At 40.5% G+C, this 21,853-nt stretch overlaps 2 protein-coding genes across 3 annotated transcripts; one reads left to right on the top strand and one right to left on the bottom strand.

Annotated features, from left to right (window-relative positions):
• Positions 1–145: 145 nt before the first annotated feature.
• On the top strand, positions 146–7,614 carry LOC124487909 (cartilage oligomeric matrix protein). The gene is made up of 19 exons (XM_047050300.1): positions 146–354; positions 1,853–1,926; positions 2,159–2,210; positions 2,358–2,506; positions 2,839–2,976; positions 3,076–3,153; positions 3,238–3,390; positions 3,637–3,741; positions 3,917–4,024; positions 4,198–4,357; positions 4,462–4,580; positions 4,673–4,725; positions 4,974–5,167; positions 5,365–5,543; positions 5,644–5,692; positions 5,789–5,985; positions 6,327–6,499; positions 6,648–6,787; positions 7,048–7,614. Exons 1-19 carry the CDS (start codon positions 288–290, stop codon positions 7,104–7,106), a joined length of 2,247 nt encoding a protein of 748 aa, XP_046906256.1. The 5' UTR covers positions 146–287; the 3' UTR covers positions 7,107–7,614.
• A 230-nt stretch (positions 7,615–7,844) lies between these two features.
• LOC124487908 (CREB-regulated transcription coactivator 1-like) lies at positions 7,845–21,663 on the bottom strand. Of its 2 annotated transcripts, XM_047050298.1 has the most exons (14): positions 21,516–21,663; positions 20,157–20,273; positions 19,667–19,792; positions 19,393–19,454; positions 18,747–18,841; positions 18,247–18,332; positions 18,118–18,161; positions 17,710–17,933; positions 17,178–17,329; positions 14,321–14,551; positions 13,676–13,762; positions 12,687–12,773; positions 12,414–12,588; positions 7,845–12,199 (listed from the first exon to the last, which is right to left on the bottom strand). In XM_047050298.1, exons 1-14 carry the CDS (start codon positions 21,639–21,641, stop codon positions 11,988–11,990), a joined length of 1,824 nt encoding a protein of 607 aa, XP_046906254.1. In that variant the 5' UTR covers positions 21,642–21,663; the 3' UTR covers positions 7,845–11,987. The 2 variants fall into 2 exon arrangements, with proteins under 2 accessions (XP_046906254.1, XP_046906255.1); XM_047050299.1 differs by lacking the exon at positions 13,676–13,762 and having other exon boundaries at positions 7,847–12,199.
• Between the last annotated feature and the right edge of the window lie 190 nt (positions 21,664–21,853).

The following is a 21,853-nucleotide window of genomic DNA, read 5'->3' as shown; positions in this document are numbered from 1 at the left end:
AGGTGATGGGCTCTATTCTCTCTACGTGGACATTCCAAAGGGCAGGGTTCCAGAAGATCTCCTGGAGAGGCGGAGGGAATGGCAGTCACTCTGAGAGATGTATAAAAGCGAGGGGAGGAGGAAAGAGAAAACACTCTCCTCCATCCTCCAGACCTGACACAGGAGAAGCTCACCTAAATCCAGCTGGAAGACCAGGGATACAAAAGGACAGTGGGCAGACCCTCAACTGGCCTCCACGCCTCAGGCTGAAGACAAATGCTGTAGAGACATTGCAAGAGGATAAAAACATGTTGAAGATAGTGGTTCTGATCGGAGCTCTGAGTGTGTGCTGTAACAACGTGACTGGTCAGAGAGGTAAAAGTTTCCACTCTCGTCTCTCACTTTTGTTGCATAGGAAATAATACTTCATAATTGTTTGCTCGTTGGTTCCAGGTAAATAATTCCAGTTATTTACCTGTTCCCGAACTCATGTCAAGTTCTTCCCTGTTTACATGGCAAATTGTCAAAGTAAAAAAAAAAAGAATAATTTGAATGAAATATTGAACATAAACAATGAACATAAATGGTAACATTGACAAAATGCATACGGTCGATTTTATTATATTTGATCATAGATGAAAGTGACATAATTGAATGCTTGACTACATGAACTGCATTATAGTTCACTTGTTTTTAATGTATTTTCAAGCTCTGAAAAACCTAAAAAATCAGCTTAGGAACTTGATGGACCTTCCCTGGAAGTTGTCAGTATTTTCCAGCTAGTATCTCTCCTGCGTCTCTGGAGCTTTCTGCTCGGAATTTACTCTACAAACATGGATGCTGCTAATGAGAAGACCATATGTCTTTACCTTCATGCCCAAGAGACTTTGACACTACAGTATACAGCTCCCCAGAGACTAGATCCAGGTCAATTAGTCAGCAACCAGTAGCTTCCTTCCACAACATGTCTGCCATACCATGTTCCGAAAGGCTCGCCTGTTCAGCTGGGGCCACCCTCCGCGGAGGGGTCAAAACTGCAAACCCCCATAAATCCAACATTCAGAGAAGTCCATAAATAAGGACTCCACAGACACTGAAGCTCAAGCACGCAGTATGTCCTATCTATGCTTCTGTTATGGTACCGTACTATAATACAGAAATATAATGCCTGGTTGAAGTTCAATCCGTTCTGTACCATTGGTGTAACAACAGAACAAAAAGTCTGGCAAGTCCAAAACTACTTTTTGGAACTTCTGTGTAATTCAGTTTAACGGTAATTGTGGATGGCCAGCTTCTGTATCAGGGGATAGCAGCGTGGAGGCAGGGAGCTCAGGCAGTAAAGATGATGGATGAGCAGAGGGTGATGTTGTTTTATGGGACATCTGCACAGTGCATCCCCACACATGCTTACTAAGGATGACTTCAGAGGACGACAGAAAGAGAGATGAGGTGTGCATGGAGGTCAGATGGCTGAGCAGTTAGGGAATGGGGCTAGTAATCAGAAGGTTGCTGGTTCGATTTCCGGATGTGCAAAATGGTGTTGTGTCCTTGGGCAAGGCACTTCACCCAACTTGCCTCAGGGGAATGTCCCTGTGTTTACTGTAAGTCGCTCTGGATAAGAGTGTCTGCTAAATGACTAAAAAAATTATGTGTTTGTGTTTGATAAAGGGCCTGTGTGGCCTGTTCAGAAAGATGGATCTTTTAGAATAGGCTTGGGATCTGATTAGTTTACCTCTGCTTAACTTAAATGCGCCCTAAACAGTCAACCATTCGGTACGGTACAAATTTTCAATTTGATTTCAAACATGGTAAAACGAAACGAAAAATAAAACCTAAAATGCCAATATGTACAGTTGCTACCTTTCTGTCTAAGATGGAGAAATCATCAGTCAGATCAAGGGGACGAATCATGCTTTGGCAGAGATCAAAGAACTTCTCAAACAACAGGTAAATCAATTTCTTTTATTTTAGTCTTATGTACAGAAGTACTGGTGTGCTTATATTTCCGACGTAGAACAACTTTTTAAATAGCATTATGGTCAAGGGTATTTCATTATTTGTACATTGAGATTTTAGGTATGTGTTACTGTTCATTTTATTGGTTATGCTTATTCTATTTTCTGACTTCTTATTTGTCACATGTTCGAAACATTATTCATTGTAATCTATCTCCATACAGATCAGAGAGACTGTATTTCTAAAGAACACAGTGATGGAGTGTGAGGCCTGTGGTGAGTACTCTAACGGCGTCAACCAGAACAGGTCAAATGTAGTTTCCATCACCTACAGTAGAGGGCGATATTTCCCCCAAGAATGGAGGAAACACCTGGAGTGTGAAAGGAGGGAGTTATTGACTGTGACTGTTTCTCCCTCCCGAGGCATGCGTATTGAGCCCTCTCGTCCCTCCTGTGTACCCAACCCGTGTCACCCAGGGGTCAAGTGTACAAAGACAGCTGAGGGTATCAAGTGTGGCCCCTGCCCTGAGGGTATGGTGGGCAATGGAACCCATTGCACTGATGTGGATGAGGTTGGGAAAACTTGCCAATTTGTAATATAAACAGTGTTCTTCTGTGGTCGATTACTTTATCCAGATGTAGCAGCTCGACAGCTAATTTCCCAGACATGGATTAAGCTTAGTCCTAAACAAAGAGAACATTTTTATGAAGATCTCCGTTGAAAAATAAATAGTTAGTCTAGGATTAGACTTAATCCATGTCTGGGAAACGGAGCCCTAGCTAACGTTCAGTGGCTGACTTTGCGTCTCACATTCTCTGTGTTAACATGGCATTTAATCACTATATACCTACATAGAACATGTTGTTGACGCTACTCGGCTCTCATGTGCTTCTGTGCTCCTAGTGTGTCGTGATGCCCTGTCACATGGGTGTGCGCTGCATCAACACATCCCCAGGGTTCCGATGCGGGCCGTGTCTCGCAGGCTACACCAGCCCACAGGTCCAGGGAGTTGGCCTCTCTTATGCCACCGCTAACAAACAGGTAGCAATTTTGTCCCAAGTAAAGACGGTTATTAGCTTCAGAACCCTGCAGTTTCATTTGTAAATGAACTGTGTTTTTACTTCTGTCCCCCCTTGCCAGGTTTGCAAGGATATAAACGAATGCGAGGGACCCAAGAATGGAGGCTGTGTGGAACATTCTGCTTGTGTGAATAACCCTGTAAGAGCTATTTTGAAATCTACATTTCATGTTACTTGGTTAAAACTGTAGACTTGTAAAGTTAGCTTTGCTGTATTGTGTCAGGGCTCATTTAGGTGTGGCCCTTGTAAGCAAGGCTACGTTGGAGATCAGCGCCGTGGTTGTAAACCTGAGAGAGCGTGTGGGAACGGACAACCAAATCCCTGTCACGCCAGCGCAGAATGTATTGTTCATCGTCAAGGAAAGATAGAATGCAAAGTAAGAATAATTTCTTGTATTTCTATCCAAAAGAGCCATCAACATGAGGGTCCTGAATTATTATAAAAGTTTTCCATGTTGGGCATTTAAAATGTTAAAATAACTGCATCATTTAACTGTTCGTTATGGCACGTATTGGAAATCTATTAATTTAACTGTCGTTGTCTGTCTAACTGAATGTTAAATTGATTTCTGTCCACCATCCATATGCTTAATGTGTTTATATGACTCTTCCACTCCTCTCAGTGTGGCATTGGATGGGCTGGTAATGGCTACCTCTGTGGCCCTGATATAGATATCGATGGCTTGCCTGATGAGAAACTGGATTGCTCCGAGAGAAACTGTTTGAAGGTGAAGTGTGTTTATGTCTCTCATAAAGACATGATGAATTCCAACTGGAATTGAGGGGAAGAAACAGATGCACAAACCTGTAAAAGCATCTTCATGAGATTCCATTAGCAGTGGCACTGTTCCAAATGTCTGGCATCGAGAGCCATCAAGTTTGATGAATGTATCTTCTTTCCAGGATAACTGTCTGACTGTACCCAACTCTGGACAAGAAGATGCCGACCTTGATGGATTAGGAGATGCGTGTGATGACGATGCAGATGGTGATGGAATCCTAAATACACAGGTGCAAACATCCCCCCATATTTAAGGCGGGTTCAGTATAAATGATGAAGACATGGTGAATGATCACCCCCGTCGAGGCTACAAAGGACAAAAATATACCAAATATGTATTCAAATAGTTAAAAGAAAAACACAATAAACAAAAAGACTAACAAAGTTTGGCATACGTCCGTAGGACAACTGTGTGCTGGTACCCAATGTTGACCAAAGGAATGTGGACGAGGATGATTTCGGAGACGCTTGTGACAATTGCCGTGGGATCAAGAATAATGACCAGAAGGACACCGATATTGACAGATTGGGGGACGAATGCGACGAGGACATTGATGGTGATGGTACGTGTGTCGGACTCATCAATAATACAAATGAATGGATCAGTTTTACCCATTGTGCTTGCTGTTGATGACAAACTGAACATAATACCCCTTGTATTTTTAAGGAATCTTAAATAAGAAGGATAACTGCAAAAGGGTTCCTAATGCTGACCAGAAAGATCGTGATGGAGACAAAGTGGGAGATGCTTGTGACAGCTGTCCTTATGTTCCCAACCCCGATCAGGTTTGATTACCAACAACCATACTTGAGTAAAATCCTACCTTCTTCTTAGTGGTAGACTACACAAATGTAGAACAATATTATTTTTCCTTCAGTTGGACATGGACAATGACTTGATTGGCGATCCTTGTGACAATAACAAAGACAGGTATGACTTGCAAGTTCTTTTGTCAGTAACCATTGGTTTATGTTTCTGCAGACTTCAGAAATACAAGATAACCTCTAATTTCTTAGGAAACATAAAGCATCATTTGGCTTTTAAACTTACCCTTCAGTCACCAGGAAAAGTCCAATTGAAACAAAAGTTTGAATGATTTTATATGGCAGTTGGTAAAAGGTACAAAACGATGACCTCCCCTCAGCAATGCAGCCTTCTCTACTCTACTCCATTTCCAGTGATGGTGACGGGCACCAGGACTCTAATGACAACTGCCCCGCGGTGATCAACAGCTCCCAGCTAGACACTGACAGGGATGGCCTCGGGGATGAGTGTGACGACGACGATGACAATGATGGCATTCCGGATCTCCTGCCACCAGGCCCCGATAACTGCCGACTCATCCCCAATCCCCTACAGGAAGATACCGACGGTGAATATGGAGCTATTTCATCGTCTAATCTTATTATCTAACTCATATTGTTTATTATCATTCGATTATTAGTCTACGTAATGTTATCTGCCGCTTATGAAGATAAAGAATGCATGTATTTCTCTTGGATGTGTAAACATGTTTCAGTTTTTCATCATGAAAATCACAAATGAGGTAAGTGTCCCCCCTCAAAACAGGCAATGGCGTGGGCAACGTGTGTGAAAACGACTTTGACAACGACACAATTATCGACACCATTGACGTGTGCCCGGAGAATGCTGAGGTCACCCTGACAGACTTTAGGGAATACCAGACAGTAGTGCTGGACCCCGAGGGCGATGCACAGATAGACCCTAACTGGGTAGTACTGGACCAGGTAAAAAGTCAATCCATGTTATTCAGATTACCTTTAAAGTATATTATAGTACTGTCACACATCAATTGTACCGTTTGTTTTGTCATTTCCTCCCTATAAGGGAAGAGAGATTGTTCAAACCATGAATAGTGATCCTGGACTGGCTGTTGGTAAGCACGATGACCTATAAAAACAATTTGGAACCCCTTTATGAGGCTTCAGCCTTGTCAAAGTAAAAAATCTCCTCTGTTTTTCCTCACCTCAAGGTTACACTGCTTTCAGCGGTGTCGATTTCGAAGGGACGTTTCATGTAAACACGGTAACCGACGACGACTATGCAGGCTTCATCTTTGGCTACCAGGACTCCTCCAGCTTCTACGTGGTTATGTGGAAACAAGTGGAGCAGATCTACTGGCAGGCTAACCCCTTCAGGGCTGTGGCAGAACCAGGCATCCAACTGAAGGTACCCAGCCTCATTCGCCAATCCTGGATGTTTTCATCTGTGAATAAATGTATGTAGATGTAAACACTGTCTGAAATACAAGTAAAGGTGAGCGAATTAGATCATGTTCTACAGATTTGTGTCTTAACTCAACTATTTACTCAATTGGATTTATGTAAGTATCAAAAATCGTTGTAGGTTCACAAGGTGCAGGAGGTAAAGTGATACCTTAAGCTGCGTTCCTAGTTTCATATAGCAAACACTCAATCACAAAGATACAGAAACGATAGCCCGGAACGATGACTTATTCTGCAAAGGGTCAGCATTGACAGCAAATTTCCTGTGCACGTGCTGTTACCAAGGCTGTAAAGTCGACCACGGGACCGGGAGAAAACCTGCGGAACTCCCTGTGGCACACGGGGGACACCAGCGACCAGGTGAAGCTCCTGTGGAAAGATGCTCGCAACGTGGGCTGGAAGGACAAGACATCCTACCGCTGGTTCCTCCAACACAGGCCTCAAGACGGCTACATCAGGTAGGCACAAAAAAAGCCCTGAAGAAAATGATAGGCAAATTGGACTTTGTTCTCACATGACATAAAAGGCCAGTAGGTATCTGATGGCCAAATCAAGATTGGTGGTTGCGTGGCACTAACAGCTATCTCTCTGTATACACGTTTTCAGAGTGCGTTTCTATGAGGGCACTAAGATGGTGGCCGACACAGGCATCATTATAGACAGCACCATGAGAGGAGGACGACTTGGGGTCTTCTGTTTCTCCCAGGAAAACATCATCTGGGCAAACCTTCGCTATCGCTGCAACGGTGAGAAAAAGACGTGGCTCAAAAAGAACACCCTTTGCAATGTTGTTACTATGCTATCGCTTCATTCAAGTCAGTTACATAGCAACTAAGTCCTAGTGGAGAAATGTACCGACAGTGCAAACCCCTATTTATCTGGTACATCAGGCTCGAGATAAACGTAAAAAACGACTGCGTATTGTGGGCCCCCCATGTACAGAACATTACAATGATTACATTTAGGCTTATGATGATTTCCTGCTTACTTTCTCTTCCTTCTGTAGACACTCTGCCTGAGGATTTTGACACATACAGAGCCCAACAGGTCCAGCTGCAGCTCTAAAGAGTTCAGAAAAATCCTCCCAAAAGAACTCTGGAGTGACATTCTAATTCGCAACATTCTTTGAAACCCCCACTCCCACAAAAAACAGGAAGTATGTCCACTGTCATCTCATACAATTAGTAACTGAATAGGGGACAGTTGAAATGTCCATCTTCTCATGAAATACTCTTCACTTCCACATAGTGGCACAGTTTGACTGTTTGTGACCTTTTCCTTTGGACCAAATTCATAAATTTTTTTGTAAAATATATCCCGAATAAATCTAGCTGTCTTACTTCAAGAGGCCTTTTTCAAACACATTCATCGACACGGTCAATAATGACCAATGTATCATTTGGATTTTGATTAAATATGAGAATGGCAGAGAACCTTAACTACCTCTGCTATTTACTTGTTGTACAGTTTTATGTGGCTTAATTTTTGTGTGGCTTTTTTGTGGCTTTTATGTGGCTTCATTTTAGGCAAATCAATTCCAGCTTTTCAAGAAGGAAACAACATATATACTACCTTGTAGTTTTGTACTTTGAACCATGTTTGGAGCTCAAATCATGCGCATGCACAGATATTTAAAATAATATTTTAAAAACCCATACAGAAATACAGATTACAAAATATAAATAACATAACTGTGATATAATTGTATATATATATATATGTAGTTCAAACATCATGCATTTCTGCACTGCACACCTCAGTGTTAGTGTTGTAAAATGACATCAGACATTTTTTATTGATATATTCTGCAAATTGAGATTATGTACAGAGAAAGGTCGCCTCCCACATTCAATTCCATAGACAAGAAGTTTTATAAACAAATGGATCACATATTCACACAGCAACAAATAAATACTTCACGTCTTATATTATGATTTACAGAACAATAGTTTGATGAAGAGTTTGTTCTCAGTTGTCGGGTGTTTCAAGACCTCCAAATGCTACAGATGTATATTCAGCTGTGTGAATGTTCCAAGTACCAAATAAAGTCAGAAACTTTTAATTAATGATTTTTGTGTCAAATTACACTCTACATTTGTGCTTGAACAACACATTTTTATATATTTGTCTTTTAAATGTTGAGTAAAAATAGTTTGGCTTCTGCTAAGTGAATAGTTAGCGGTGGCTTGCAATTTCTACAGTACAGTCAGACAATGGAAGTAAGTTGAGTAAAAACTCAAAACTCTTCTTAAGCCTGAAGTCTTATGGGCCAACATGAACCCACTTAACATATTAAATGGATATGCAGAGCACTATGGGAAATCTGTGGACAAAAAAAAACATACATTCGGAGTGCTATTCCTTTCCAACATGATGGGAGAACAAGCTGCATTGGAATTAGCCCTTTCTAGATTTGCATCCCAAATATAAGAAATTTGTTTCAGAGATCAGATCAAAAGTACCTAAGTTTACAAAGGAGAGGACAAGAGAAATAGCATTTTTTTGCACAAAAATATATCTTCAGAATACATCTGGGGGAAAACAGTCAGCATTCACAGAGGGAAAACAGTCCCTGTTTCTAAAACAGGACGTCACAAATAAAGTGCAAAGCAACAAGCAGACTAAAGACATCACAATATAGACAATATATATATTACACAATACACTTTCCTAAGCCTGACATGGCACGTCATTCAAAATCATGATAACTAACATTGGTAAACATAATATCAATTCAGGCAAGCTGACCTCGCCGATTGGCTTGCCTTGTTTAGTGTCCATACCCCTACAAGAAAGGTAATAGTATTTATGTTTATTTTTTTTACACAAATATTAGGGATCAGGATTGCTTACAACACCTAGCATGTCTTGCAAATGGCAGGATGTTTGTTTTTTACTTGTGGTTCAAGTCAAGGTTTGTCAACAATGAGTGCAAGTGCCTAAACTGCTTTAAGTCAGCATCAGAGAGAAATCATGTTTTCCATTAACTTTGCCAAATTGTAAAGCACTGAAAACTTGTAGGTTTGTGTACAGTAAGTTAATGCAGATTCTCATGATAGACAATAGCCAATTTCAATGGTGGCAGGTGGGGTTCTGATCAAACTGGGACTCAAAGGTTAAATCAATTCTATGTAACAGCTATAATCTATTACATTGTCACACAAATACATTCTTATATCAGCAATGAATTAGCATTATGCAGATAGAGGTAACATAGTCATCTGACAGTAAACTGTTTTGAATAAATAATTTATAGCAACTCACACATGCATTCTGTCAACCGGATGTTGTTGTGTTTTACATGTCGCATGATTTGGATCAAATCTGCTCAGCTAATGAAGGCTTTTTCCCCAGGTTTCACTGAACATGTTCATCATGCATTTAGTTTATGCTACAGCATATGTACACGATTTATCAGAATGTATTGTATGCAATGGGAGTAAATAAAATCAACTGAAACAAACATATCTTGGCGTCTGAATGGACTGAAATCCAACAGAAGAGCTTGATATGCAAGTTGGGTTTGAAACATGGTAATGCGTTGACAGGTTTATGACTTGAATATTACATTGAATAATAATGTCCTATATTCTAGTGTTATGGTCCAATTGTTAGTCTTGCATAGGAATCACATTTATATATGGAAAACAATAAAAACAAATATGGATAATTTTTGTAATGAGAAACAAAAATATACATATGTAAACTTAATGTCAAAAATGACATTAAATAGTTCTTCAACTTTGAGGTCTGAAGTTAACAAACCGTGATTCCTTATAACTTAATAATTCGGACAATTTCCATTTTCCTTTACTGGGATTTAGGCAAGTATTACTGTATATACTACATTGCACCGATAGGATGTTCTACAGCTAGTTTGAAGGAAAACTTTTTATGCACTTAACCATAGGCATGACTTAAAAAATATGAATGCCAGTGTATACAATTCCAAGCCTATCAAACAAATAATGTTATCACTAAATGCTATTTTCCTCCTTTACGTAAAGTTTGGCTCAAATTTAAATAACAAAATAATCCAAAAAGGTGTTTCTTTCAGAATTATGGCATTGGTAAAAACATTGCGTGATTTGACACTACTGACAATGATACAATTATTTAACAAAGCTAAAAATGCAAAGACATGAGTGAAAACACCAAATATGTTTTAAGTGCGTTAAAGATATTTTCTGCTCCACATACTTTCTTAATAAAATAAAAAAAGAACGTAAAGGCCTTTTTTGTGCCAATACATTTCTGATTGTGTGGTCAAAAACATGCAATGTAATGTTTTTTTCTTTTTTGAGGGGTGTAAAAAAATGGAATGGTTCATCTCATTTGCAGTCAGGTCACCCTGAATGGAGAACCTTGTAATAATATTAAGTAACTTCTTATAACAATTGTCTACAAAAATTATTTTTGACAGCAAGGAGCACAAAATGCTTTATGTTATCCCTTTAAGGAGAAGAACCCCTCCCCATATTTGCACTCTCCATCACAAATACTTTTAACCCAACCTTTTTTGTCATTTTTTACAAAACATTGAGAATTTAGCTAAAAAGTGTACCAGTACAAAATACAATACAATTATTTTGTCCAACCTTACTCTACATAACCACAAATATTGTCACTGACTGAAAGTTAGGAGTTCCTTTTAAATACAATAAAATGTCACAAGAAGTTACGAAAATACATTGTCACATTAATTAGACACTTAAAACAGTATAATACTCATGTAAGGCAAAATTAGGTGATCTCACAGTGACAAGTTCAATAGGTAAGATTTCTGTGTTCGCTTCTCTCTAGGTTTTAGTAGAGGTGACCTTTGTCAGATAAGCAAAAGATTAAATTATATTTGGATTAACTTTTTCAAGCAGCAGTGAAAACAAATACTCTTGGGGAATTTCTCTTAGTCTTCTATATTTTCAATTAGACTATTTTAAATTATACTTTGCTTAACATTAAAAACAACACATGGAAGTAGTCTTTTAAACAGTTATTAATAAAGTCACTTAAAAGTTGTTAATTGGCACAATAAAGTGTTTTTCTTATGAGAGTGATAGAAGCTAGTTAATTTTAAGATGTACATTTTTCCTAGTTTATATGTATTTATAGAGATGTTTGAGTTCAAGAGCAAATATGGGGAGGATTTGCACTCCTTAATGTAACTAAATAGACAAATAATATCAATGAATAAATAAACACAAAATTAAATCAGTGCAGTTTGTACAAGAGGACAATAGCAAAGAAAAATTTGGCATCAAACAAATAATTGAATTCTATATTTATATAAAACAAATTCAACTTAATAAATAATTCAATAAATATAAATGCACACAAATTAAACACGTACATGACAAAAATATAAACATTTGGTTGTCAGTAAAAATAAAGCTTTAAGTATGATGTAAGTTGGGAAAAACAATGACTTTCAATCAAGGGTAGAAAGAGCTTGGCTGTAGTATTTGCACACATCATACACAGCATTCATTATTGGTGTAGTGGTGCCTACCGCCCTAGTGTCTACTTTGCCCCCACTGCCCCACCCTCCTTAAAATAAAACTAAACTTCCCAAACAGTTGTCAATTGTGATTTTTTGGGGATTATTTTTGTTGTTGTTGTATGCGTATGGGAAATAATGTTGTATAGTAAACGCAGCAGGTTGGCTGAGGGACCAACAATCTCATTGAAATTGACAGCAATGCCAAACCACCCGAAAAGGCATTGTGTGTCCTTCAACCCACACAATAGTTTTGGTGGAATATCGTATCAAAGGCCTGAACAAGTTCTGGGTGAGGCTGAAGGGCCATGCAACTGGGTAGAGAAGTCACCCGCACCATGCCTTTATACTTCCCCCTGGGGACTGAACCCAAGGGTGGATTTTATTTTCCTTCACATGTTTTGTTCATTTTTTTCTTCTTTTTTTGGCGGCCACAGTCTGTTTCACCTTTACAACCTGTCCATCCTGAATGTATCCTCAGTGGCAGGGTCTGTGAGTACCATGTCAGGGTCATTGAGCATGTGCAGTCCGTCCAAGGTAAGGGGGTCAATTTTCAGTTCATCCAATGGAAATTGAGAGTCTGCATCAAAGCTGACATCCCCAACACCAGCCAGCGAGTTGGTCAGCTCTTTGGAGAGACTGGGTGGAGACTCTCCTGTCACTGAAATTCAACATTGCGGAAAATGTTATTCAATCATTGCATGTGCACAGATGGAAAAAACTGTTTTCACAAGCGACAATTAACACATAACATCCAAAACACACACACACACACACAAAAAACTAAAGCTAAGAGTTCTGGTTGAGAACTTGCATAACATCGCATGGCAGTGCGATGATGAACTCTTGCTAATAAGCTCTTTCTGCTACAGTACCTGTGAGGATGATGTTGGGGATGTTGCCATGGCTACTGAAGCCTAGCTGCTGGGTGTCTTGCAGGCTGCTCCCGGTAAGGCCCATCATGGCAGCCTGTGTGTAGTTGAGGGTGGAGCACTGGCTGTACAGGCTGTTGGAACTGATGGGGTTCTCAATCATGTTGAACTGCTCCAGCTGGACGACATACAAGGTTAAAAGTTGGGTCATTTTTCGTGTAGAGCAATATCAGGCGTGATTTCGCAACATATTTGATTACAACACTGTTGTTTCACCTGGTGGGAAAGAGCGTTGGTTTGTCTCGACGCCAGCTGCTGGTCATAGAAAGAGTCTCCGAAGATACTGCCCACCACAGAAATGTGCTGTTAGACAAAACACAAAGCTTATCAACAATCATACTTGATACAAAAGGTGCTTCAAATATGTACTCAAAAACAATCATCTATGACGGGATTGTAGGATAGCATGTCTGAAATGTTAACAAACCGAACCTTTCATAGACATCTCATCTCACAAGAGAACACAACAGCAATGGCATAGAACACAGCAGAGCACAGGCAGGAGGCAATTCAGAAGGCAGCCACTTCAAGCACTGTCGTGAAACACAATTCATGATGGCACAAACACAATCTTCTGGAACAGTCACAAAAGCAATGGAGCAGGATATACAGTACAAGGCACAACTGTAAAAAGGGGGCAATTGCACTCAAATCTTTATTTTTATTTATCTAGACCTATTTCACCTACCTTTAATGCATAGAATGGATAGGAGCCTCAAAGATACCCTAGGCACACACCTTCTTTACGTCTCAGTAATGTGGTTTTTGTGTGTTAAAAAACACCACAAGGAGATTTTACCAAGAGTTAGCTGCAATCAATACCTCAAACACTACCTCGATTGATCAGGCAGCTGAAAAAAGTAGTCTTTCTGGCCTCCACCCTTTTAACCTTATGCTAGTATTTTTCCACAAGTGTCTTGAAATCTGGTCACTGACACAAAGATGTCAACATTCTATGAAACGAGAGCAAATGTGCTTATATAATATCCAAAAACTGGAGGGATAGTAGTCCATTCAACAAAAACACGGTGAGCAAACCATTGAATGTGGTCAGGAAAGGGAATGGGGGGGGCAGGGAGGGGGGTTGCGTTTGCTGACACCATGGATGATAGAATTAGGCTGGGGTGAAAGGCAGTTTAATTGGTTTAGCCAGTTCCCTGCGAAAAGCCCTCCCCCAAAAAGCAGCTTGGTGGTTGCGCCCTTACTTGAGGCGAGCCGCCAGGCGAGAAGCCTTGATTGGAGACAGGGGAGGTTGGAGACTGATTGGCCGGAGAGCCAGTCTGATTACGGTACTGTTGAAGGGAAGATGGTTAGCCAGAGGAAAGCTCTAGAAAAGTAACAGAACACTCCGATAGAGTGGACTGAAATGCACCATACCGGGCCCTTTTATGAAAAAAACACCCTTGAGAAAAACAGAAGACCCTTAAAGAGATTGTCAGCAGTTTTCTCCTTTTATCTCTCAGCGGCACAATAATTGGAAGTAGAACTTCAGATGTGTACTGAGATACTAAGCCTACTATATACAAGCACAATCTTGGGGTGTTATAATAATTTATTTTTCTTCATTATTGCACTGATCAATGCCTGACTAATGACATTATATTGATGGACAAGAGAAAAGAGGGGGGAAAAAAAGGAAACTAAATACATAAATGAATAAATCAAGGTTCGCCACAACCACCACTTACAGTCCACTAACCGCAACAAAACGTGGGCAACAAGCAGTGTGCATTTGAAAAGGCCACATGTCTGTCGTTTGAATCTTCCAAGACATCAACTGTGTAATGTGGCGTTACCGTTTCACATCTGCAATAAAAATAAAAAAAAACCCGGAAAACCAGGTGACTCACTGAGTTGACGTTGATGCTTGCACTGGTCTGGATCAGAGAGTCTGGGGAGGCCTGTGTGGCCGGGGCGGTGGTGGCCAGCGGGGGTAGGGTGATCAGCCTGATGCCTTGGGGCAGAAGCTGCTGCAGGTGCAGGTCGTTCAGCACCTGGGCCTGGGCCTGGGCTGTCAGCTGGCTGAAGAAGGGGTACTGGGAGAGCTGTTGCTCCAGGCTTAAGGTTTCCATTGGCACTACCTGAGGACACGAGAAGGGGGGGTGTGGTTATACACTGCAGTGGGAATGGTGACCTAATAGGACTCTTGGTAAAGTGCCCTTTCCAGAATAAAAGGGGTGAAATAATTTGAGCAAAAACAAATTATAAATGACAACAACCCGATTGACGATGAGTCATAGAAAGGAGCAAATATATTCTTACAATATACCGTAATTTTCGGACTATAAGGCGCACCGTTATATAAGCCACAGCAGCTAAATTGAATGATGTGTACATATATAAGCCGCACTGGACTATAAGCCGTAGGTGTTTTAATTACCATATGTAAGGGTTTGTGCACAGAGGATTGTCAGGAAAGAGATGGCTGCTTGAGGAAGCTCCCATTTATTAACCGTTAGCCGTTAGCTGTGAAAATTCATAGATTAGCCGCACCGTTATATAAGCCGCAGGGTCGAAAAATGGGACAAAAGGCGAGGCTTATAGTCTGAATATTACGGTAATCGATCTAAACTATTATAATATGTTGAAATGTAATGTGTGTTTTGTCAGAGCACACCAGACAGACATTCTGTGTAGAACAATTGATTATTTTTCCAGCAAGAAAGCTATACCAAAACAATCTGTGTGAAAAGTACTAGATGACTTTCACGCATAATATACAGTGCCCTCCAAAAGTATTGGAACAGTGAGGTGAATTCCTTTATTTTTGCTGTAGACTGAAAACATTTGGGCTTGACATCAAATAATGAACGTGAGACCAGAGATCAACGTTTCAGCTTTTATTTCCAGGTATTTACATCAGGATCTGATGCACAACTAAGAAAATATCACATTTTGTTTGAATCCACCCATTTGTCATGTGATCAAAAGTATTGGAACAGATATACTTAAAACATATTTAAGTGAATAAGACTTAATATTTAGTTGCAAATCCTTTGCTTTCAATAACTGCAGCAAGTCTGTGACCCATTGACGTCACCAAACTTTTGCATTCTTCCTTTTTGATGCTTTCCCAGGCTTTCACTGCAGCCTCTTTCAGTTGTTGTTTGTTTTGTGGGGTTCCTCCCTTCAGTCTCCTCTTAAGCAGGTAAAATGCATGCTCTATAGGGTTTAAGTCTGGAGATTGACTTGGCCAGTCTAATACCTTCCATTTCTTGCCCCTGATGAACTCCTTTGTTGTTTTGGCAGTGTGTTTTGGGTCGTTATCTTGCTGCATGATGAAGGCTCTGCCAATCAGTTTGGTTGCATCTTTCCTTAAATTGGCAGACAAAATGTTTCTGTAGACTTCCGAGTTCATTTTGCTGCTGCCATCATGTGTTACATCCTCAATGAAGATTAATGAGCCCGTCCCAGAAGAAGCCATGCAAGCCCAAGCCATGACATTACCTCCACCGTGTTTCACAGATGAGCTTGTGTGTTTGGGATCATGAGCAGTTCCTTTCTTTCTCCAAACTTTAGCCTTTCCATCACTTTGGTAAAAGTTAATCTTTGTCTCATCAGTCCATAAAACTTTGTCCCAGAATTTTTGAGGTTCATCTCTGTAGTTTTTGGCAAATTCCAGCCTGGCCTTCCTATTCTTCTTGCTAATGAGTGGTTTGCATCTTCTGGTGTAGCCCTTGTACTTTTGTTCATGAAGTCTTCTGCGAACAGTAGATAGTGATACCTTCACTCCTGCCATCTGGAGGTTGTTGCTGATCTCACTAACAGTTGTTTTAGGGTCTTTCTTTACAGCTCTTACAATGTTTCTGTCATCAACTGCTGATGTTTTCCTTGGTCTACCTGTTCGACGTCTGTTACTTAGTACACCAGTAGTTTTCTTCTTCTTCAGGACATTCCAAATGGTTGTACTGGCTATGGCCAATGTTTCTGCAATGGCTCTGATTGATTTTCCATCTTCTCTAAGACTCACAATTGCTTGTTTTTCACCCAAAGACAGCGCTCTGGTTTTCATGTTGTTTTCACCTCTGAATACAGTCTGCATAGACAAAACCTATCTTACCCAATCTGAACCTGAGTGTAGACATTCAGTGGTATTTATTGATTGAATAATGTATGTAATAGGACACACCTGGGCAACAAAACACACCTGTCAGTCACATGTTCCAATACTTTTGCTCACGTGACAAATGGGTGGGTTCGAACAAAAAGGTGATATTTTCTAATTTGTGCATCAGATCCTGATGTAAATACCTGGAAATAAAAGCTGAAACGTTGATCTCTGGTTTCACATTCATCGTTTGATGTCAAGCCCAAATGTTTTCAGTCTACAGCAAAAATAAAGGAATTGGCCTCACTGTTCCAATACTTTTGGAGGGCACTGTATTTCAAGACCCTCCTACAGCAATAGAAGTTCTAAAACAGTCCAACCCAGCAATCTCTTGCTGACTCATCCCAGCAAATAAGGCCAAACGACATCTGGCAGGCATGAGTTTAATACACCATAGAGAATATACCCTTTCCCAAAACACCACTTTAAAAGTTTTCAGAAGGACTCGCTTTCGAGGCTTCTGAACAAGCCCTTTCAAAAGTCAATTTATTTTAATTACATATATTTTTTTCAGAGTGGCCTTGCACAATAATTTATCCAGGGGGGGGTTTGTGCCAGTGGCGGGTGTGCGAGGGGGACGTTCATCATCATCGTCTGACCTGCGTGATGTTGATGGGAGGCGACAGGGTGGGTGAGAGCTGCTGGGGAGAAGGCTGAGGCTGGAGGTCTACGCTGAGGGTGAGGGGCACCACGGTGGGCAACCGACGCTGGGCTGACACTGTCATGGCCGACTGAGAGGAGGCCGTCCCCACTGTGGGAACAGTACACAGACATGTTGTTAGACACAGGGGCACGTGCTAACTAAACTGCCACCCGCATACAGAGTTGGAGACGTATACTCGACTGAGCTCGCTTTTCAGACCGATTGTAGTGTAGTGAAGACTTTTGTGTAATACCGAGTCCAATACCAACCCTACAGAATAGGGTTGTAAGCAAAGGAGTCACTTGTGATTAAGTACAGCATGAACATACTCATTTGTATTGGTAGTCCCATCAGTCATCCGTCAGTGGATGCACTTTAGGCAGGAAAGGCTGCCAAAAAAGAATGTTTCTGCCAGCCTTCCGTGACTGTTCTTTGTCAAGTTCATTATATACCAGGAGTTATGCAGTGGTAGCCAAAACAGTACTGACCGTGGCTGGCGGCACTGATGCCTAGGTGGGTGAGGTTGGTGGTCAGGTTTCCCGTGCTGTTGGAGGTGCTGAGGGCAGGGAAGGCCACCGTGTCGTCGGGGTCTAACGGGGTGGGCAGCGGTGGGGGGAACTGAATATTGGTGAGGTCAGGCAGCGAGCCGCCGGTATTGTGTGTGGCGGGGAGCAAAGATGTGTTCACTTCCTGATCGGGTGATGGGAAGATGCTAGGGTGAGAGGAAGGGAGGGGGGGGGCAGAGCAAGAGTGTGTAGTAAGGGTCTTTCTTGGAGAAACATTTTTTTTATTCGTAAACCATCATTTTGCAACCTTTCAGTATCAATACGTCAAAGCGGGAATAATACACCATGATAAACAAATAAAACAGACGTGCAGATATGATTCGCACTCACTTGATCCCTGGGACATCGCAGGACTTGGGTCTCGATGAGTCATTCTGCAGCAAAATAAACGCCTCAGTATTTCCTCGTCCAGTACAACAACAAAATCTGCACACAAACTTTCAGTTGACTTATTAATACCTTTTTATTATCCCACATTTGCTTCTGTGCATCCTCGTCTGTATCTGGTCCACACTCCTCAGTCCCAGGTACTGTTAACAGCAACACTAGATGATGAAGAAAGAAGGGGGAAAAAAATTATAAATCAGAAAGCATGAAACAATGGTCAAATAATATTGATTGATTGAACGTTTTTCTTGTAATGGTCATTTAAACACTATGAGCTAAGTTCCGTCTGGACTAAAACCAAAACAGTGTCATTGCATCAGTATTGATCTATCTTCCTGTGTCATTTCCACTGAGAACAACCACTGAGGTTAAATCCCTACACAGACAAGTTTAATCGTAACTAAATCAATCCGAAAAGGGTTCAGCATCAAACTGACAACCTATAACACTGTGCACCGTAAATATTGCAAGAGCATGCTGTTGAATTATAACAAAACTACTTCGGTTTCATAGAACTGAGCATTAATAAATGCAGGGTGGTTTAGGCTCTAAGTAACTAAATCCTCCATTACCTCGCTTGGGCTGGAGCTCTTGGGATCCCCCCACATAGGTTTCTTGTGGCTTAGGGTTCATCGCACTCTGGTGTAAGGCCGAGTCTGAATTTGTCCTGAGGGTGTTAGATCCAATCCAAGTCAACATTTATTTATTTATTTGTAGTTTTTTGTGTGTGTGTGTGTGTGTGTGTGTGTGTAGGCCAAGTACATCAGTTGTGCTCAGAACAGTAAGTATCTATAATGGAATTTGCAGGTGAAGTGATAGCAAATTGAACACACCTAAAATGAAAGTGCTCAGTCAATGTGAATTTGCTGATTTTCACATCAGCTCACCACAATGTAGCAAACTGAACAAATAGAGGATTGTTGGAGAATGTTTATAGTTACTGTTTTGTTTAACAGATTTATTTTCATCCATATAATAGTGTTTGATGTCTAATAGAACAGAACAGAAAAACTGTGCAACAATAAGTATGTATCTGCTACCTATGTACTGTATCAGGTAGATATAAATTACAACTAGAATTACTACTACTAGACAGAAAATGCAACGGATCAAATGAATTTGAGACATAGTTTGCCTTCAAAAAAGTGACAGTGGTCAAATAGGTGATTGCTTCAGCAGCACATTGATCCCCTCTCTAATGTTTCAGGGAGGACTCACCTCCTCCAGCTGGTGTCAGGTGGAGGGGAGAGATACACAGAGCCATAGGGGCAGCTGTCGATGTGAAGCTCTGTTAAGGAGGGTAGTAAAAATGCAAACTACTACCATATTTGTATAAAAGAATACCAAAAGCAAACATGTGGGCTACATTTTCTATCAATTTGAATACAGTACATCCAACAACCAATAGTCAATCGTTGTGCAAGAATTTTTTTTTTTTTCCCCATGTTTAAACGCTTGACAAATATTCTCAAATGAAGCAGAAGAAGGATATCTGGCGGCCATGTTTGTCAACAGAGATTGGCCGGCGGTGGGGTGAAGCGATGCGGTTCCGGTCACGGTAAACACGGTCCACTAGACCGTGATGCCTAGTTGTTCGACTGGTGTCCAACACAGAATTCTGGAGAGGACACACCAAACCAATAATGTGTGAAAACTGGTTTATTTTCAATTTTGTATCAAAATACAAGTAAAATCAAAAAGCATTGATATAAATGGTGCACATCTTCTTATGTCGAATGGGTCAAGCTATGGGCCTACGTATTGATGCTGGCAAATGTATTTCAAAAATGGAAAGCCATGATAAGCAATGACATACTTGTATTTGGGATTTTTGAAATTGAGTTTTTAAATGGTCTTCCTTTAGTTACAGTGTGTTGGTATACGTTTTGCTAGTAACTGAAGCATTGCTACAGAATGTCTAGTTGTCAATGGTGAATATCAGAACCACAATGTACCAACTGATAGAGAGGCTGTGGGCTCACCTGAAAAGGCATGTCATTGTTGCTATTTCCAATCTGATTGACATTGGGCAGTGAGCCTCCATAGTACTGTCCACGATTCTGCCCTAGTTGCAAATACTGGGTCTTCTGTAACTGCAACTGTGCAAAGTAAAATTGCATGAAAGAATGAATAAACAATTAAACTGATACATGAAAAATTAGAGTAAATAACTGACACATTGGTGTATTTAATGTTTATAGTAAGTAACAGCTGAAAAATTAAGAGAAAATGTGGGCATCTGTAGAATCCAGGTAATTATCTTGTATCTATAAATCGCTAATATGAATGAGTACTGTTGAGCTGACTAAAGTAATGAATCTGTATTGCGATTTTGAGTTATGGGTTCAACATTAAATACTTTTTTGAAGTGCGGCCTAAAACCATTTAGTCATGTGAGAATCTCTATATGATATAGGCCACATAATATTCCTTATGTTTAAATAATGGATTGCATTTGCATGAATGATGCATTCAACAAATTCGTGATTAAATGGATGAATGGATATACATGGTAATTTGGCAAAAATATAAAATTGAAAGGTGAACATTACCAGCTAGGTACCTTGTTATTGGTACAACAACCTCACTAGTTTAGCTATGCGCCCATCTGTTAATCTAGGGGAAAGTTGCTCCATTTTCTGCATGACTCATTTACTACTAGAAGTCTGATAAATACAATTGTGAATGAGCTGCTAGTAGCCTTGTGAAACATCGCAGCTTCATCGTTTTCATTGTTAGCTAGATGACCTACCAACATAGACAACAGTACATTTTCCGATTAATATTATGCTCCGCAATAATGCCCACAAATGCACAGACCAGTCTAGACACGGATTTTATTATTCGCTACAGTACATCGCTGGTTAGCTACATGTCTTTGGCTTCTGTGTTTGACAGCTAACGTCCCGCAGATTTGCTTCAGCTGTTAGGCAGATATATAACACTATCCACCATGTCAATCCAGGCATATGATGTAAATTAATATCATTCAAGTCTCATGCTGAGATCTAGCCTCCTACTGGTGCTAGATAGTCTAGCCCAGAAATGTCAACAAAACAAAAGACAATACGGCGGAGCACATCCTCAAATTGGCTTGACAATATTGTTAAGGACTGGCTAGCTGGCATTTTGGGTCATAATAGTAGTGTATAACGGTAGTCAACAATTCCAATTGGGTTAATTCAATTAGTTAGTTAGCTACATTTTGGTTTTCTGACAGCTGGCTAAAAACAACTCGTTAAACATGCTGCAGCTGCTGCAGCTAGCGCGTGAAGCTGGAGCTCAGATAGCCAGGCTACGCGAACCAGCATATACAAAATCTACATGTATGATAAACTTACCCGCGCAGCTCTGGTAATGTTTAGGTCTTTCATCACCTCTTCAAAAGCTGCAGTTTCTTCTGCTTGTTTTTGATTATGCAGAGCGATTTTCTCGCTAAATTTGCGGGGATTGTTTGAGGACGCCATCTTTCACTCTCCTCCTCAATAGAACTCTACGCACTACGCTGGAGGTGCTTTCGTTTGCCGTCATTACGCACCTTGATAATTTTACCCAAGGAAAGGACATAGTCATTAACAAACATGGTGTGCAGGGATAGTTTACATAAATCAAGCATCAATCGCAATGCACTTCATCCTCTGGACGAGCTACCGCAGTAATTGTACATTTTTGTATTTCC

The sequence above is a fragment of the Hypomesus transpacificus genome, unplaced genomic scaffold, assembly GCF_021917145.1.
Source record: "Hypomesus transpacificus isolate Combined female unplaced genomic scaffold, fHypTra1 scaffold_107, whole genome shotgun sequence".
In the NCBI taxonomy this organism is placed as follows: Eukaryota; Metazoa; Chordata; class Actinopteri; order Osmeriformes; family Osmeridae; genus Hypomesus; species Hypomesus transpacificus.
Note: the sequence above shows the minus strand (reverse complement) of the source record. Positions and strands in the feature narration are given on the sequence as shown.